The sequence below is a fragment of the Budorcas taxicolor genome, chromosome 10, assembly GCF_023091745.1.
Source record: "Budorcas taxicolor isolate Tak-1 chromosome 10, Takin1.1, whole genome shotgun sequence".
Taxonomy (NCBI): Eukaryota; Metazoa; Chordata; class Mammalia; order Artiodactyla; family Bovidae; genus Budorcas; species Budorcas taxicolor.
This window is the reverse complement of record NC_068919.1, coordinates 7658091-7678565: the sequence shown is the minus strand read 5'-3', so window position 1 is coordinate 7678565 and position 20475 is coordinate 7658091. Positions and strand designations below refer to the sequence as shown.

Below are 20475 nucleotides of genomic sequence, written 5' to 3'. Positions count from 1 at the left end.
TTTTACTTGCCTGCTTTCTTCCAAGTCTTTGCCCATGATTAGTCTTTTCTGTTTCCCTCTTGGAATCAAAGTCAGAAAGAAGACTCTTTTCCCCTCTCGACTGCTGTCACTCTGAGGCAAGATTCAACATGCAATCTCACTTGATCCTCATACTCAAAGGTAGGATGGAAAGCACTATTATCGCCCTTTCACAAAAGCAGCAGCAGGCTGGAGGGCCCAGGGGACTTTCCCAAGGGCTCACAGTAAGGCCGGGGCTAGGGTGGACTTGAATTTCTGGACTCCCCATTCTGTGCCCACTTTGCAAAGGCATACAGTGCACTAGTCTCTCGGAGCACAATTGATAGAGTGTAGCTGAATTAGCAATGCACAGTCTATGCTTTGCCAGGTAAATTATCTTATTTAGAGGTCTGCAGCCCTGAGCTGCTGGTTGAAAAATGATGTGTCGGCAACAAAGAAGCAAATGATGTCATGAATATACCCAAGCCGTCTCTGTCTCTGTGCTGCCCCTGAATTAGCTTCTGGACAGTCCCTTAGTCTGGAGTATGCTACAGCCACCAGAATTGCCCTCTTCTCTGCAGTCAATGGAGTTGCCCATGTCTTCATCTAGACTGGCAATGAAAATCGCCATAATCATCCAAACCTGGTCAGGTACTTTTGAGTCTATGGATACTGTTGATATTTTCTGGATAAGGTTGTGAATGGAAAGGACTAGAAAGTTCAGAACTTGGGTTGTTAGGCTTCTCCTGACAGGCTAGTGGTCTTATGTACGTAAAAGAAACAGCAGGAGGAAGTTCTCCTGTGGCAAGAATGTCTTATCCCATGGACCCTGAGAAGGTCCTTTAATAAGCAGCTTTAATCGCACCTGCTTCTCCTCAGGTATCTCAGTTCACTCAGCACTGGGTTGGCTGCAGCCCCCTGAATTCATGACCCAGAAATCCTCCCCACAGACGACACGTGCAGCCAGTCTCACACAGCCTTGAGCACCAAGCGTCCCCTCTGCTAAGGAAAAGCCCTCCTTCCCCATCAGTACAAAGCAAATGATTGATTCTGATCATTTTTCTCCAAGAAAAAAATATTTTCACACTTTCCCAAACTTTCCAACCCTCCTGCTTTACTGCAGTGTCGTCACTCTAAGGAAAACTCCTGAGATTCCTGGCACTTAGTCACACATTTGCCAAGTGCCCCCTATGTGAAGAATATGTCAAAGCAGGAGATGCAAGCGACATGGGTTTGATCTCTGGGTCGGGAAGATCCCCTGCAGTAGGAAATGGCAATCCACTCCAGTCTCCTTGCCTGGAAAATCCCATGGACAGAGGAGCCCGGCTGGCTACAGTCCATGGGGTCGCAAAGAGCTGGACACGACTGAGCAACTGCGCATGCACACACATCCTATGTGTAGAATGTAGCACCGAAGAGGTTCCAGAAGATAAAAAAAAAGAACATCGGAAAAATCTGTGGATCCACCAATCTCAATATGTGAACAAATCTTGTGGCAGAAAACAATATAAAAAAGTGTTTTGAATGAATTATGAAAGTGAACCATTAGTCTGCACGGGGAAACCTTTGTACTCTTAAAATAACCCACTTACATAGTATTTCTTTTTGATGCCTTATATTCCTGCCAATCTTAGCTCTGATTTTAAAGTACTACTATATGTAATTAAGAGAGATGGGCTGCAGCCTTTTGACCTTCTCTTCGGGCAAAACCGGGCTTTGCTGTGTGGTGACCAACATCATCAACCACAACTGATCGAGTTCTCAAATTCATAACCCAGCACAGATTCCTCCCCTTTCTTCATTCATTTTTCTTATAGATTCATCTTATGCTAGACTCCCTCAGAAACAACATCTCTAATGAAAACAGAGTTCTTAAGCATGAATTAGAAATTTTATATTTGCACTATTTTGTTTTTTTCCTATTCAAGCAGAGTTTCTTGGACTCTCCTAATTGAGGTATTGGGTTTTCCTAAGCTGTGGATTTGCTTAAGCTAGTAATGAGTGCTTCAAGTTCTTTAACAAAAATGACTAACCATTGGCTATACTATGCCCCTGTACTTGTCAATAGCACAACAGAAGTCAGGAGCTTATAAAAAGAACCTATTGCATCTCATGAAGCAGGCTTCCCACTTAGTTAAATATGCTATTGGTGGTTTAGTTGCCAAGTCATGTTGCAACTTGCTGCAACCCCACAGACTGTAGCCTGCTGGGCTCCTCTGTGGAGGGTGTTGTCACTTCCTTCTCCAGGGGATCCTCCTGACCCAGGGATCAAACCCAGATCTCCTGCATTGCAGGCGGTCTCCTGCAGTTACCAAAGATCAATTAAACAATATTTACTTGAGACTCTCTCATCTTGGATTTAAGAGCATAGTTGAATGGTTCAAACCTTTAATTAGTTCATAATAGGTAGGACTAGAGCTATTCCTGGCTTACATTTTTAGAAGGAAAAAAAATCCACTTATAAATGTGCACTGCCACAGATACAGCATTCCTTTGAAAACAACACCCATTTCCTAGACATAAAACACTAAAAAAATCAGCCACGGGAACACAGATGCGTATTCCCTTCTCTTCTGGATTTAAAGGTTGATAATTATATTTCTAAGAACCAGCATTATGGCTCCTAAGGCTGACACAAAGATGGGAAAGGAAATGCATTAAGGGATAATTTTTTGGTAATGAGAGGCTCTAGAGTGGAAAACATGTACATGATGTCTTTATGTAGAATAAACACATTACTACAAAATCCGAAAGAGAAAAACCTTACCCGAATCCAGAAAGCAAGCGACAGAAGAGAAAGAAGCCGTAACCTTGGACAAATGAAGACAGGAAGGCAAAGAATCCGTTGATAGACATGCAAATCAGAAGGGACTGCTTCCGTCCCACTTTGTCTGCCAGGCCTCCCCAGAAGAATGCCCCCACCATCATGCCGAGGTACACTATGCTGCCTGCAACACACAGAAAACAAGGAAACACGTCAGAGTGGGCAGGAACGACGCTCGGAGCAGCAAGTGAACGAGCGACAGGAGACGTTCTAGAATTCTGCGTGGGGGAGACGCTCCTTTACAAATAGATTCTCCAGGATCCATGAGTCCGATTTCAAGTTGGAAAACAAGCTCTGGGGGTTTCCGCGCGCTGCCATCGGTGATGGCAAGGGCGGAAGATGAGACGGTCACGTTCTCCCCAGCCTTGTGGGGAGGGGCCCCCCCAGTGGGCAGGCCTAAGGAGTCCCCATAGAGAACAACTCCACAATTTGATTCATGGCTGTGTCACCTTTGGTCCAAATGCCCAGCTTAGCACCACAGCAAGGCCAAGATGGGAGACTGAGTCAAGGGCTCCCAGGTCAAAATGGATCCTCCAGCCTGCTTCAAGCCTGCGCTGCAGCAGATGACCTGGGCCACAGCCAGACTCCTAGGAAACTTCTAGAAGATTTCATGGGTTCTTTCTCTCTGGTTCTCCTGAAAACCCTGGCCCTTCCTTGAAAGGAAGGGATGTTAGGGAAGGTAAGTTTACAAGAGTTAATCTCAAAATGGTCTCTCCCAAATCCTGCTCAGAAAAGAAAAACTTTTTCTTGGCGTCAGGAGCTTAGGCAGAAGGAAAATCGCTGTTTATGGTTTGGGGTTGTTCAACTCACCATGGTTGGCTTTGCTTTCATAAAGGAAACAAATGGAAAAATCAAGAGTTAAATAGATGCCCCTCTTGGTATCATTGAGTAAACAGCTGAATTTTCCAATTCACTTGCTTCTTCTAAAAAACCAAGCCCTCATAAACTCTGTCCAGAGTCTTTCACAGGATGATATAATATTAGGTATGGCAAATGTTATTTTTTAGAAGGTTTCCAAAAGGGTATGCAAGGTCTAGGGGAAATGGCATAATTAATAAATGAGAGTTTTGGCTTTACAAAAGCTGCCCACTACGTCTTTTACTCAATTCCGCTTTTTTCCTTTGCTTCACCAAAGCACCATTCGACTAGTCCCTTCTCAAACAAGTGTTTAAGGTGCCCAACAGCACCTAGGTTACAAACTGAGAAAACACTACCTTATTTATTGCTTTAGGTTAGTTAGGGAAATATCCTCCTTAAACATTCACAGGAATTCATTTGCGAACAGTTAATAAATTAATATGAGACCCAGAAGGAGAGCACTTGGCAAAGTCTGGTGAGCCCACATCAATGACATGCAGACGCTGCTCTGCAGATAGAGTCTAGACAGCTACAGGGAAGGTGAATGTTGGACCAATTATACAATAAGACGCTGGGGTGCTGAAAGGAGATGGGTGAATATCCTTTGCCTGGGCAGGGATGGCCTACTTTTCTCTGTACTATGTGGCTGACCATAAAAAGACCATCCTCCTCAATAAAGAGATTACTCATATCATGAGGCCCAATGCATGTCGAGAAGGCAATTTAAAGAATGTATCAGCACAAGGCACAGGGATCCCAAGAGCAGATTCACCCAGGAAAATGAATACAGGGCATATCTCTTACTTACAGCCTAAGAGGCTTGAATTTACCACTCGCGCCTCTCAGAAGACTAATCAGTAAGCTAAGCTGCTTGACGGACTTCCCAGGTTGTACTTGAACGAAAGAACCTGCTTGCCAGTGCAGGAGACATAAGAGACGCGGGTTCGATCCCTGGGTTGGGAAGATCCCCTGGAGGAGGGCATGGCAACGCACTCCAGTATTCTTGCCTGGAGAATTCCATGGACAGAGGAGCCTGGCGGGCTACAGTCCATAGGGTCGCAAAGAGTTGGACGTGACTAAAGTGACTTAGCACGCATGCATGCAAGCTGCTTGATAATAATGTCTGTCTTTAGAAATGCCTACAGGTCAGAAAGTGAGCTGCATCGACCAGGAGCAGCCCGTGGCTGTTGCCATCTAAAGACTTGGGACTCTTTCTTGTAGCGCTGGCCCCAGGAACAAAAAATGGCCACTGGCACTTGTGGAACCCTTACCAGTTCTAAACTTTGGTGTGAATTAACTTACATAATCCTCTCTACCCTTTGAGGTGAGTACTATGGGAACACCATTCATTGGTAGGAAGCTGACGTACAGGGACATTAATGATCTAACCACAGAGAAGTGAGTGCTGCCTACATCCCAATCCGTCTCTTTGTACAACGTGGTGATGATTCCTTTAACCCTCCTGGCTGCCCTCCTGGGAAAACATCCCAGTTTGTCCAGGCTCTTGTGTGGAGGTAACATCTAAAATTGAACATGGTACCTCAAAAGTCTCAGAGGTTCCTTTTCCCTGGATGCCACCCTCATAGAATTAGAGTTAAGCCTTGGGTAGTGGAAAATGACAGACGGGAGCTTGGGGGACGTGCTGCTTCGTCCCACCCGAGTATGTGACCTGGGATGCACTGCTTACTCTCAGGTACTCCAGACGGGTACATCCCCGACCCTTGGTGGGGGAGGTAAGGGACTTGATGCTGCCAATAGCTGGGTGCTCCTAGAGCAAAAAGGAAAATCCAAGTTCTTGCTACGAAGAGCAGCGCAGGCATGCTAAGTCACTTCAGTCATATTCAACTCTTTGCAACCCCATGAACTGCAGCCCTCCAGGCTCCTCTGTTCCTGGGATTCTCCAGGCAAGAATACTGGAGTGGGTTGCCATTTCCTCCTCCAGAGGAATCTTCCTGATCCAGGGATGGAACCTGCATCTCTTATGTCTCCAGCACTGGCAGGCAGGTTCTTTACCACTAGTGCCTCCTGGGAAGCCCAAAATGAGTAGGCTCCTGCGCCATGCTCTGAAGGAGCTGTAACCCCCTCGCTTTTCCAGTGCAGGATGGATGATGGTCCTGCTGGGCGGGTCTCCATGTCCTGTCATCCCCTTCTGGGCCATCCCTTGCAGCTGCATCCTCCCTAAACCAGATTAGAGCATTACAGAGTGATGATTCTAGCATTTTCAGGGCTCACAATCAGATGCTACATTTCTCTCCTCAGCAGGAGTGCAAGGACATAGCCCCACCTGGGAGCTTTTTAAACCTCAGGGGTAGTAAAGGCTAAGAGCTCATTGCTGCAAAGGAGACGGCTTAGTAACTTGACAAGGGACAGGAAATCCTCATTTATTATTAGCACCCTGTACTTAAGCCCCTTGCAAATAAAATTTAAAGATAATACTTATGAGAGATTTTAATATATAAAAAAGAAAAATGGCCCATTTTTCAATTCCCCCAGATATCTATCTATCTATATACTTTTTTTAACTCAAGTATGCCCCATGGCCAATAATTCAAGCCACACAGAAAATTATAAAATGAAAATAAAAGTCTTCTTCTCCTTAATCCTTGATCCTCTTCCCAAAGGTAACCATTAGTAATTTTTTTCCAATTCTTCCAGAAAGCTCATACATATAAATATACAAAATGGATATCCTGTAGGAATTGTTTGTTAAATACAGGTTTTCTTCCCCCCCAACCCCCATGCAGCATTTATCATATCTAGTCTTTCTTAAAAATCTTTCAGATTTTTAAGCTTAAGCAAACCAGAAATAAATCTCTGTCAGGATTTTAATTACTTCTTCAAAACACATTTCATATATTTCAGAAGAGCATTCGCTATCAGCTAATAGGGGAAAAACAGACAGTTATTTCTCCATCTCTATTATTTCTATGCCTAAAATAAATACACCCAATTTCCCTAAATGAGAAGCTATTCAATACAATTTTAAAGAATTTACAGAGCGCACCCACTATGTATGACTTTTCCAGAAGGCTAGAAATACATGGATTTATAAGTCATGATCCTTGACCTTAGGGAAGGAAAACTTGGCGAATCTTCCTCTGATGCCTACTCTAAGCCAGGAGAGAAAAGAGACAGTTTCACATCCATTATTTCACAGAACTGACCCCCGCCCCCAAGCTCACTGCCCAGGGCCAGTACAGAGAGGGGCACCCGGAGCAAGACCGTCCACAGCCTCCTGAGGACACACGGCCAGACAGAAAGTGCCCTCAGGAACTGGGCTGGAGGCCCTGAACTCCGCGTTTACTCCATCGAGATGGCTTAAGGAGCTTGTCATTCAGTGAGGGAGACCCAGGCCCATTACCCAGTGAGCCCCGCTGTGAGGCGTGTGTTCCGGGGGGAGGGGTGACTGGGGCAGAGGGGCGGGGGTGGCCACTAATTCTGACTGTGGCCTCTGAAAAGGTTTTGCTGAGAACGGAACATCTGAGAGGACTCTGAAGGATAAGAAAAATTTCAACGTGGTATTAAATTCCTCCAACAAGTGACAAGTTTAGAGAAAAAAAAAAAATAGCATCTCAGTCTGACTTTGACTAAAAATATGTTTCAGATCCAAACATAACAATAATCTTTGGTGTCTACACTGGATTACTACTGGTAATTAGACCAACTGTAGCTAGACTTCCACTGGGCACGCTACAGACAGGATGACGCCTACCCAACAGTTTATTCCAGACAAGCAGCGCAACTCGGAGAGCCATGTTTCGATCATGTGATCTAATTAAAGCCGAAACCTCTGAATATTAGCAGAGGCACACACTTGAGGGGGAGAGATGTGAATAAGGGTGGAACGGCTCTGGATGGCTGCCTCGCCTTCAGGACCCCACTTGTCTTCACTGTGCTGAGACAGGGAGCCCTTGAAGATTGAGAGGCGGGATAAGCTCTCCACACGGACCAGCCTTCCCTGGCCACCGCTTCTCATGAGGCTACCGACAGAATGTAAAAGTATTTTAGTCCATTTTACAGGTGGGGGCACTGAGGCTGAGAGAGGCCAGCAGTCGCATTCAGGTCTTCCAGATCCTTGCTCCCCAGAGTATGATCTCTGGATCAACAGCACTGGCCCCCCGGGGTCGGGGGGAACTTGCTAGAAATGCAGGCCTTCAGGCTCCACTCTGGACCTCCACGCTCAGGATCTGAACCTGACTAAGGTTCCCACATGACCTGTGTGCACTTGAGAACCTGAAGGCGCTTTTTAGGCTGCTGTGCTTTCCATTGAAACAGATAACCTCTCTAATACTTTTTTTAACTTAAAGTTTGTATTTCTCTAATACATATTTGAGCAGGGGAGATGCAGACGCCAGAACATTTAATTCCAAAGACACAGAACAAGCAAGATCTTCCTACACGAGCTGGAGAGGTCCTAAGGGTGAGCGGAAAGTCTGTGCCTCTCCTAGGACCTGCTTTCTTTATAGAAGCTAGAGCAGACCTGCAATGTAGAGAGAGGCCAGGCTGCAATTCTCAGATCCTTTCCTGAATCTGATGAAGACTTTCATTCAGCTGGGCTGTCAGGAGGGTGAACTTGGCCTGAGAAATAAATATAATCTGAAACTCACTCTCCTCCCATCGCAGTGGGGGCTCAGGACATCCTTAGCTGGCCAGCGTCTTGGTCCAGGTTTCTCAGAAGACAGACAGAGGCTTGAAGCATCACCTCCCCATTAAGGGATTTTCTAACATCGGAGCTGATTCCACTTTATTTAATCATACCCTCATTTCCCCCAACAAATATCACATTTCCATTTCTGTCTCTTTGCTAAGCTGCTTTTGATTCTTTCTGACAATCCCTAAGGGGCACACATCTTTTCCCCCAGTACCATTTAATCCACATTTAAATGAAACAGAACAATTCTAAGAAATGGAATAGAGTGGTTTTTCTCATAATAATTTTAGCCATTAGTTTAAAAAAATTATTTTAAGCACTTCAGTTATCTATGGCTAATGTACTCTATAATTCATTCCACCATTTATTTATAGATTGATTTTCAATAAAAAAAATTTTGTGATAGTGTTCTGAATTCAGTGATAATCTCCACGGGGCAATGCTCACACTCACCTTTTATAAGGGGATTTTCTTAGGTTAAAACAAAATTATAAGTCAAAGTAAAACAAAAATAAATCTTTAACAGTAACAATGACAGTTCTAGAGATAGTTATTAGAATGAATAATATAACATCACTCATCATATTCACAGGATTAAGGGAAAATGAGTTACTCCTTAAATTAGTCTCATTATTTTTCAGATGTTACACAAGAGGAAGGTGCATTTATTGTCCCAAGGATAGGATTTTCTACTCCCAGCTTGTGTTATACCCATAGTAGACACCCACTTAGCCAATTCTTACTTAACCAACACAACGGATTAACAAACCCACCCACAACACACTGAGAATTATTCCCCATCTTCCTTCTTCTTCCAATAAATGTTTTAGGTTTACTGTTTTATACCCAACCTTTATGTGAGTTCTGCTGTTATTAGTTATGAATCCAATTAAACAGCAGTCACATAAATAATGAGATATGAGTGTGAAAGGAATGGGAGCTACTCCTATGAAACTAACTTAAGAAAGACATGGGGAAGATGGGGTGCAAAAGTAAATATTTATTTAATACACTTATTAAATAAATGTATTAAATAAACATCTTTATATTAAATATTTGTTAATGAAATAAATTAAATTATATTAAATAAAATTTATTAAACAAATGTGAGCAATCCAACTCAGACTGAGAAAACTCATAAAGATGAAAGATTCTGTGCTTAGACAGAGGCATATTAAAGAAGTTAAAACTGAAAATCAAAGCCACTTGATGGCTATAGAGATACAGGAAAGACAAGGGGGTACTTCATTTCAAAGATACCTACTCAAAGGGCACCTTTGCTCCTGCACCTGAAGATGGTTGAATGAGTACAAGCCCATGTGTTAAAGTATTTAAGTCCCTCTGTTGATCTGCATGTTTTCTTGCTTTACCAACTTTTCCATTAACTGACCAATTACCAGTCTGAATTTAATTAGGTAGTGGGATGTCTACCTTGCCTCAGAGGACCCCTGAAGACAGGCTTTGTGCATCAAGAAATCAGGTTTGCATAGCCATTGAAAGAGGCGACAATTACCCACTAAGTGGTTTATCGCACCACTGAGGGCAACACTGAAAGGGCATCCCCTTAAGGTCAGTTCCAGAACTCACAACCTTCCTTAAGTTTACTGAAGATTCCTCTTTTATTCACTGTGTACTGGAAAAATCCCTGGAATGACAGTCAAGATCTTCAGGATTAGTTCCAGTCTCCCTAGAACTAGCTGTAAGCTGTTAGGCTAATCTTTCAGCTTCCTACATGTCAAATGGTAGGTGGCGGTCAGCCCTGTAAAGCTGAACCAGGCTCTCTTCTGTCTGGGGGAGCAAGGCACTTCTCTGCCTTGTTGGTCTCTTATGCACCCTCCCCTCCCACCCACTGATGCGGGAGCTCTCAAGGCTGCTGCCCTGTGCTCCTCCTCCAGGGCCCCCAGGATGATGGGTTATGAGTGTGGCCGACCCTTGGCCAGACCACACCGTAGTCCATCAAAGGATGACTCCAGGGACCACTGCCTCCCACTGTGGGTTTGCTCCCACTCAATTCAAAGAAGGCTGATATTTAATCTTCAACTACAGCTTGCTATTTCTGATTATTACTGGTTTTACATTCTGCTTTTGAATTAGAAATGATAACATAAAACCGCAAGTTCAGGACCTATTCTATTGGATTCTTCCCCTGGATGTGCTGAGACGTGGACCCATTATTAAAGCAATGGGGGGTTGAAATGGGGGAAGCAGAAAAACTGCTTTTGTTGTTGTTTAACCAAATGCAATACTCATCTTTAACCCGCTACTATTTACCACTCTGAACTCTGGGTCAGGCAGCAAAGAGTGAAGAGCCCAGGCCCTTGAAACATAAGGATTAGATCTGAATTTTCACCCTACTATTTACTAGATATTTGATCCTGGGTAAGTTTCCTTCTTTCTTTTTCTCTATGTGTCTCAATTTTCCACTCTGTATAATGGAATTAATAACAGTACCTCCCCACACACTGTTTTTGAGAGATTAAATGGGTTAAAGCACTAAGAACTATGTGAAACACAGCTGTTCAGTAAAAAACAACAACTAATATCACTGCAGATGGTGACTGCAGCCATGAAATTAAAAGACGCTTACTCCTTGGAAGAAAAGTTAAGAGCAACCTAGATAGCATATTCAAAAGCAGAGACATTACTTTGCCGACTAAGGTCAGTCTTGTCAAGGCTATGGTTTTTCCTGTGGTCATGTATGGATGTGAGAGTTGGACTGTGAAGAAGGCTGAGCACCGAAGAATTGATGCGTTTGAACTGTGGTGTTGGAGAAGACTCTTGAGAGTCCCTTGGACTGCAAGAAGATCCAACCAGTCCATTCTGAAGGAGATCAACCCTAGGATTTCTTTGGAAGGAATGATGCTGAAGCTGAAACTCCAGTATTTTGGCCACCTCATGCGAAGAGTTGACTCATTGGAAAAGACTTTGATGCTGGGAGGGATTGGGGGCAGGAGAAGAAGGGGACGACAGAGGATGAGATGGCTGGATGGCATCACTGACTCGATGGATGCAAATCTGAGTGAACTCTGGGAGCTGGTTATGGACAGGGAGGCCTGGTGTGCTGCGATTCATGGGGTTGCAAAGAGTCGGACACGACTGAGCAACTGAACTGAACTGAATATAACACTTGGTCTGAGGAAGAGAGCAAAAAGGGGAGAATAAAATGGTGATGGAAAAGAGACAAGAGGAAAAAGGGGAGGGGCTCTGGGGTGATGTAGAAAGTAAAATTACAGCTCATGTTCTGAATAGAAGCCAACTGAAACAGTTCTGGAAATGTGAGCTAATTTTTTCAATTTCAAAGACTTATTCTTCTGCATCATTATTTAAATAAATAATCAATAGTCTTCTCCTAAATCCAACCCCTGACTTTTCCCAATCACTACTATGTTTAGTAGCCACAGGTGAGAACCATTGACACATTCAAATGCATCTGTGGATTTTCAGAAAATCAAATAAAAGTAAAGGAAGTAATAATATCAAAGGCATATGGACAAATAAAAAACTCTTTCCAATGTGCAATAGAGAAACATTTGCAACAAAAGTCAGCTCACCTTTGCCAGAAAGAACTGTAAATATCAGATGCAGACTACAGTGCATTTCTGACTTTTACATTTGGAAAGTCTGACATTTAAGTCTGTTGGTCCAGGCAGACTGATGCAGCTGCTTGTATGGGCAGGTAATTCCGTATCAAGCATTATGACCACTTATTACTTAAGTCCACCTGGGCGCTAAGCAGCCTCTGAAGGCCCAAAGACGCTGGCACTGAATTCAGTGAGCCGAAGGCAGAAGGGGAGTCTGGACATGGGCGACCAAGCTACTTTCTAACATTTTTCCTCAAATGGCCAGGGTAGAGCACGCCCACGGCATAGAGAAAGAAGTCTTTAAATAATTTTGCATGGAAAAAAGCATTTGCATATATGGCTCTGCAGAAAAAAGGACAACAGCAGCCCCCTTGGTGTTCAAAGCAATACAGAAACAGGTCTCGGGGGTTAACCTGTGGTGCACCGTGAATATCACACATCAATTTCACACCAGTGGGATCCCTGTCGGGCTTTCCTGGGGGCTCAGTGGTAAAGAACCCGCCTGCCAATAGCAGGTTTGATTCCTGGCCTGGGAAGATCCCCTGGAAAAGGCAATGGCAACCCTCTCCAGTATTCTCGCCTGGACAATCCCGCAGACAGAGAAGCCTGACAGGCTACAGTCCACAGGGTCGCAAAAGAGTTGGACACGACTTAGTGACAACAACAATGGGATCCCTATCTCCACAAACGTCCTCCACTCCTAGGCCTGTGCTGAGGGAGCAAGGTGGTAACTGACTAAGTCCTTTCAGGGATCACTAGGCCAACCAATGGAGCAGAGGATCACTGGTCCACAGCTCTTAGTTGAGCTCCTGTGAAGAGCCAGACATCCTGCAGGGTATGAGGGAAGGGGAGGGCGGAGGACAGGGCTGCAAACAGGGAAGGGACTAGGCCCCCCCTCTCAGGAGCTCAACTCACAGCCTCGTGCAGTGGTTCCAGACCATGGCTGCACATCAGATTATCTGGTGATTTAAGGGAAAGAACACTGATGCCCAGGCCACACCCGGAGATTCTGGTTCCGGGATAGAACTGAGGCAACAGTACTTTTAAAACAAACTTTCGCAACTATTCTAATATAAAGCCTGGGCTTTGAATCTTTGGTTTCCTGGGAATTGAAAAATCTGAAAAAAAATTAATTACCATTAAATGAAACACATGCTATAATTCAGGTGAGTACATTCTGCTTAAGGGGGAAAAAGGAGAGACTTAATTCCAGGGAATCTGGAAAACTCCCCATAGAAAGTCATGGTGGATCATGCTAAGTTCTGAACAATGAATAAAAATTCTGCAGGTGAGAGAGGAGAGTTCCAGGGAAGGGAGGAAGACTGAGTTCAAAGACCTGGAGATGTATCATAGCACCACAGACAAAAGGGCCTCTAAGTGGTTCAGGCTGGATAGACTGCAGAGTTCATGTGCAAGGGTGACAGTGGTGGAAGATGGGGCCAGAAGGCAGGTTGAAGGCCATCCAAAAAGTCAGCCTTTATCCTCTGGGAAACTAAAAAACAGACTGGACATCATCCATGCTGAAAAGATCATTTCAATAGCCCTATGGAGTATAAACTACAGGGGTAAGGACAGAGGGAGGGGTGGTGGTGGGGAGGGCAAGGGAAGGACGAAGAAGGAAAAGTCCGGACCAGGGTGAGGCAATCAAGCCCTGAGATGCCCTGAGCACAAACTTTAAGGAAGTACTCACCCTCAAGTGCTAACTCTGCATCTGCACAACCCTGAGAGTGAGTGCTTCCTTAAATTTGTGCTCTAGACACCTTACTTTCCTTACCCTGGTCCCGGCCCTGGCAAGAAACCAGCTTTTGCAATATTACTGAGAGGTAGCCCAGGAAAGGAATGAAGGTAGCCTGATCTAGGTCTGCAGCATGGCAGACTCAGAGAAGTGGGGCAAGGCTTGAGGTACTATTAGCAGTCAGAGCCCACAGTTCTTGGAATTTGAGGGGTGAGGCAAGGAAGAGTGGGAGCTGACACTGAGGAGTTTGCCTTGGGACGAGTCACAGTAAAATGAATGAAGAAGAGGGGTCCAAGATGGGGGGGAAGGCCTGACACAGCTTCACATTTTAAACACATGAGGAAGAGCTTCGTATCAGTAACTCTTACTATGTTATAGCAACAAGGCAGAACAGGGCAGGCGGTACAGGTATCACCAGCAAATCCATAAAGTAATGATCAATGTAACTGATAATCAGGATATATTAATACTTCATGAAGGAAGCAGGGCTTGAGTTGAGCTTCAGAAGAACACCCAGGAAGAATGTGACTCAGAGGATGGGCAGAGTGGCATGTCTGCTTATGCTCAGATATACAACAGTGGGGGGGGAGGCCCGGAGCGGGAGAAGAGCACGAGCGGGTCAGAAGGTGAGCAGAGTACGCAGCCTGGTTACAGTGGACAGGTTGGGCATGTGGAGAAGTACAATTAAACTGGGTAAGTAAGAGAAAATCCTTAAAAAGCAAGTCAAAGCAATTTTAATTAATAACATAGACCAATGCTTCCCTGGTGGCTCAGTGGTAAAGAATCTGTCCAATATTTTTCACAGAACTGGAACAAAAAAAAAGTCTCACAATTCATATGGAAACACAAAAGGCTGTGAATAGCCAAAGCAATGTTGAAAAAGAAGAATGGAACTGGAGGATTCAACCTTCCTGATTTCAGACTATCCTACAAAGCTACAGTCATCAAGACAGTATGGTACTGGCATAAAAACAGAAATATAAACCAATGAAACAAGCTAGAAAGCCCAGAGATAAACTCATGCATCTGTGAGCACCTTATTTTTGATAAAGTAGGCGAGAATATACAATGGGGCAAAGACAGCCTCTTCAATAAGTACTGCTGGGATAACTGGACGGCTACACATGAAAGAATGAAATTAGAACACTTCCTAACACCACACACAAAGATAAACTCAAGATGGATTAAAGACATAAATGTAAGACAAGAAACTTAACTAAAACTCTTAGAGAAAAATATAGGCAGAATACGCTATAACATAAATCATAGCAAGATCTCTATGACCCACCTCCTAGAGTAATGGAAATAAAAACAAAAATAAATAAGTAGGACCTAATTAAATGTAAAAGTTTTTGCACAGCAAAGGAAACTATAAACAAGGTGAAAAGACAGCCCTCATAGTGGGAGAAAATAACAGTAAATGAAGCAACCGACAAAAGATTAATTTTCAAAATATACAAGCAGCTCATATAAGTCAATATCAGAAAAACCAACAACCCAATCAAAAAGTGGGAACAAGACCTAAACAGACATTTCTCCAAAGAAGATAGACAAATGGCTAATAAACACATGAAAAGATGCTCAATATCGCTCATTATTAGAGAAATGCAAATCAAAACTACAATGAGGTATCACCTTGCAAAGGTCAGAACGGACATCATCAGAAAGTCTAAAAACAATAAACGCTGGAAAGGGTGTGGAGAAACGGGAATCTTCTTACACTGTTGGTGGGAATATAAATTGATACAGCCACTATGGAAGACAGTGTGGAGATTCCTTAAAAGACTAGGAATAAAATCACCATCAGTTCAGTTCAGATGCTCAGTCGTGTCTGACTCTTTGCGACCCCATGAATCGCAGCACGCCAGGCCTCCTTGTCCATCACCAACTCCCAGAGTTCACTCAGACTCATGTCCATCGAGTCGGTGATGCCATCCAGCCATCTCATCCTCTGTTGTCCCCTTCTCCTCCTGCCCCAATCCCTCCCAGCATCGGGGTCTTTTCCAATGAGTCAACTCTTCACATGAGGTGGCCAAAGTACTGGAGTTTCAGCTTCAGCATCAGTCCTTCCAATGAACACCCAGGATTGATCTCCTTTAGGATGGACTGGTTGGATCTCCTTGCAGTCCAAGGGACTCTCAAGAGTCTTCTCCAACACCACAGTTCAAAAGCATCAATTGAAAAAAAAGTTCAAAACACAATATGACCCAGCAATTCCACTACTAGGCATATACCCTTAGGAAATCAAACCTGAAAAAGATACATGTACCCCAGTGTTCTCTGCAGCACTATTTACAATAGCTGGACATGGAAGCAACCTAGATGTCCATCAACAGATGAATGGATAAGGAAGCTGTGGTACATATACACAATGGAATATTATCCAGCCATAAAAAGGAATGCATTTGAGTCAGTTCTAATGAGGTAGATGAACCTGGAGCCTATCATACAGAGTAAGTAAGTCAGAAAGTGAAAGTGTTAGTCACTCAGTCATGTCCAACTCTTTGCAACCCCATAAAGTGTAGCCCACCTGCCAGGCTCCTCTGCCCATGGAATTTTCCAGGCAAGAGTACTGGAGTGGGTGGCCATTCCCTTCTCCAAGAGATCTTCCTGACCCAGGGACTGAACCTGGGTCTTCTGCATTGCAGGCAAATTCTTTACTGTCTGACCCACCAGGGAAGTCAGAAAGAAAAAAACAAATACCACATACTAATGCCTATATATGGAATCTAGAAAGATGGTCCTGATAAAATTATTTGTAGGGCAACAATGGAAACACAGACATAGAGAACAGACTTATGGACATGGGGGTGGGGGAGGAAGGAGAGGGTGGAATATATGGAGAGAGTAACATGGAAACATATATTATCATATGTAAACTAGATAGCCAAGGGAATTTGCTGAATGACTCAGGGAACTCAAACTGGGGCTCTGTATCAACCTAGAGGTCTGGGGAGAGAGAGAGGAGGGAGGGTCAGGAGGGAGGGGATATATGTATATCTATGGCTGATTCATGTTGATGTATGGCAGAAGCCAACACAATACTGTAAAGCAATTATCCTTTAATTAAAAATAAACAAATTTAAAAGAAAAATAAAGAAATGCATGTCCTCATCTGCCTGCCAGTGCAAGAGATGTGGGTGGGGAAGGTCCCCTGGAGAGGAAAATGACAACCCACTCCAGTATACTTGCCTGGAAAATCCCACTGACAGAGGCGTCTGGCAGGCTACAGTCCATGGGGGTGCAAAGACTTGGACACAACTGAGCACAATACAACAGTAACGTAGACAAGGGGAGCCACTGATGGTTGGTTCTTCAGTGAGGAATTAATGCCATCAAAGTATCAATACTAGTAGGAAATTACTAGGACGCTTAAGAGCAGGATGGCTCTATCTAAAGGGCCAAACAGTAACTGTTTTAGACCTTGCAGGTGATATATGCTGTGTTTCAACTACTCAACTCTGTCGTCACAGCACAAAAGCAGCCATAGACATCACGTAAGCAAATGGGCAGGGTCATGTTCCCATAAAACTATTGACAGAAACAGGGGAAGGGCCAGAGTCAGCCTACGGGCTGTAGCGGGCAGATGCCTGTTTTGAGGAAAAGTTTCCTGTAGCCATGCCGGGAGCTCAGAAAAGCCGGGAGCCTGTCTTGGAAGAGGTCGCCGGTGGTCCCTGCAGGGGCCGTCTCCGTGCAGCGGTGATGGCGGAGCAGAGGACAGGAAACCAGAGCCGGGGGACGGTGAGGACACGGAGGCCGCAGGAGAAGCCAGTGCGGGTCACAGGGGCAGAGGGCACAGCCGCGCTGGCCGGGGAGAAATGCTAGAAGAAACACACCAGCGTGGAGAGTGGCGAAGAGGGGCAGAGGAAAGCAGCCACACGCACACAGGGACACGACTGCCCTGAGACCACGACAGAACAGAGAACGGCAAAGGGCTTCCGCTACCAAGAAATGGGCTGATGCTACCCGGTGTCATATTTCCAGAAGGTCCATGAACACAGGCTTACGAGAAATTCATTAGTCTCAACTTTAGGCATAACTGCAGCAGTAAAAAGATTTTTTTCAGGACTGCCTCTTGAACATCAGCACAATGAACAAAAATCCAAAAAGAACCGGTGTTTTAGAGGAACAGAACAAGAAAGTAATTTTGAACGGATGTCCCTTATTACATCTTTTGATATTTTAAGCAACAGAAAGGCCTGACAGAGGACTCCTGAAGTTGATCTCAGGCCATTTCTGGACCCTGGGGATATGACTGTGCATGGCAGGAAAATAGGTCTGAAAATGGACACAAAGATTGCACTGTGCTTAATCAATATTGATGAACGTGATTACATAAGTCCTCCAAAACTCTCTCCTGGAAAATTACACGTACATTTTCTTTGTTGCTCTTGGTTTAAGTTTAGGTGGCAGATATGAAAATAAAAACCAGAATAGCTTGTAATTGACTCCAATAAAATCTAAAGGAAAAATTCAGTAGATGACTTCTGATGTTCCAACATGACCTTTTGTTTCCTCAAACAGGTAGGTACCTAAGCTGTCAGCCCAGGGACGTGAGTGAATAAACATTGATTGGCCTTGGACTAATGGATATCGGTCCTAATCCATTACTGCTGGTGAAGCAGAGGTGAATTCAGGACAGCGCTTTTTGACATTTGAGATTTATTTTGTTATTAGGGATGAAACATCATACAAGGGCTCCTCAACCCAAACTGTCAGAAGGACACTTGGGTATTTCAGGGAAGGTCAGCCAAATATTCAGGTGCTGATCCACAGTACTGAAGCTATTATTTACTGGCAGATTATTCTTATTATTATTATAAATGATTTATGTTTAGCATGAGCAGTCAGCCATCTGCTTCTCAAATTAGGAGGGAAAAAATGTGATCACTTTGAGAGTAAGAAAAAAGTAGGAATTTTAGTCAATTACTATATTATGGTTCAAAAACAGAACAAAGTCAAAGAATGTTGAATCTGTTTTATTTTCTCTAAGATAAGGCATGTTAAAAATTGACCTACCCCCATCCCTCAATCTCTCTTTTTAAATTAATTATTTTAATTGGAGACTAATTACTGTACAATATTGTGGTGGTTTCTGCCATCCGTTGACATGAATCAGCGTACGTGTGTCCCCCTGTCCCGAACCCCACTCCCACCTCCCTCCCCATCCCACCCCTCAGGGTCATTCCAGTGCACCGGCTTTGAGTGCCCTGTTTCATGCAACGAACTTGGACTGGTCATCTATTTCACATATGGTAATATACATGTTTCAATGCTATTCTCTCAAATCATCCCATCCTCACCTTCTCCCACCGAGTCCAACAGTCTGTTCTTTATATCTGTGTCTCTTTTGCTGTCTCACATATAGGGTCATCACTACCATTTTTCTAAATTCCATATTTAAACACCTCATAGTCATTCTTCTCTTTGTACCCTTGTCCACCTAACTTTCCCTGAAATAACCTTCTCTCGCCTCTCATCCAAATCCTGTACCTTGCACTCTGCCTACACATTCTTTGCAAGGATGCCCCCAACTAGTTTTCATGAGTAACTTCTGTATGTTCTCACCCACATTCTGAATTGTATTCTTCTGTAAGTATTTCATGTGCATCAGTCTTATATCTAGAACTAATCTGCAATTTGAGTCCTGCTAGGTATCAAGTCTTCTAGCATCTCATTCTGAAACTCTGTGAGACTATATTGTTCTTCTTCTGCTGCTGCTAAGTCGCTTCAGTTGTGTCTGACTCTGTGCGACCCCATAGACAGCACCCCATGAGGCTCCCCCGTCCCTGGGATTCTCCAGGCAAGAACACTGGAGTGGGTTGCCATTTCCTTCTCCAATGCATGAAAGTGAAAAGTGAAAGTGAAGTTGCTCAGTCGTGTCAGACTCTTCACGATCCCATGGACTGCAGCCTACCAGGCTCCTCCATCCATGGGATTTTCCAGGCAAGGGTACTGGAGTGGGTTGCCTTTGCCTTCTCCTAGGCACTTTAAGTAATCAGCAAAATCTAGTTAATTTCATTTGAGTTTGCTGCTGCTGCTAAGTCGCTTCAGTCGTGTCCGACCCTGTGCAACCCCATAGATGGCAGCCCACCAGGCTCCCCCATCCCTGGGATTCTCCAGGCAAGAACACTGGAGTGGGTTGCCATTTCCTTCTTCAATGCATGAAGGTAAAAAGTGAAAGTGAAGTTGCTCAGTTGTGTCTGACTCTTAGCGACCCCATGGACTGCAGCCTACCAGGCTCCTCCATCCATGGGATTTTCCAGGCAAGAGTACTGGAGTGGGGTGCCATTGCCATTTGAGTTTAACACAGGTTTAATTGAGAGCCAAGTATCTCGCACATACGGTTGTGCAATTGATGGAACTAATGTAAATCTGAAATTCTAACCATAAGATCTTGAGTGTCCCAAGAAAATATGGTAAATGGCATACTTGAGAGCTTTTCTGGAAGAGTGATCCCTAAATGTACATATAGAGAGCAGGTTTCATGAGAAAGTTTCCACTAGCCTGTAATAAATGAGAAAAATTAGGAAAATAATATGTCTTTTTCATTCATTTATTCAACTTAAAGGAAAGTCATTTATTCTAAGCATAATCCATCCTGTTGTTTTGACTGAACGTGTCTTTTGTTTTATGAAGTGGTATGAGCAGAATGAGTAATATGTGCTGTTGCAATTAGTTTTTTAAACACCCTTCTCTAGTAAAATGAAAAGTTGGTTTCTCTATGTCAATCCACCTATTTTAAATTTTACTTCAAAATCTAAAAGACAGGGAGCCACTAGTATAAAACTTGAAATAGTGAGAACAATATTTTGGACATATTGCACTC

The 20475-nt window shown here is 43.9% G+C and overlaps 1 protein-coding gene across 1 annotated transcript in view; it reads right to left on the bottom strand.

Moving 5' to 3' along the window:
• Positions 1–20475, bottom strand: part of SV2C (synaptic vesicle glycoprotein 2C) — a 161766-nt gene that overhangs the window by 104424 nt on the left and 36867 nt on the right. Inside the window, exon 2 of the mRNA XM_052646763.1 lies at positions 2765–2945. Coding sequence (XP_052502723.1) covers positions 2765–2945 — 181 coding nt within the window. The remainder of the gene's footprint in view (positions 1–2764; positions 2946–20475) is intronic.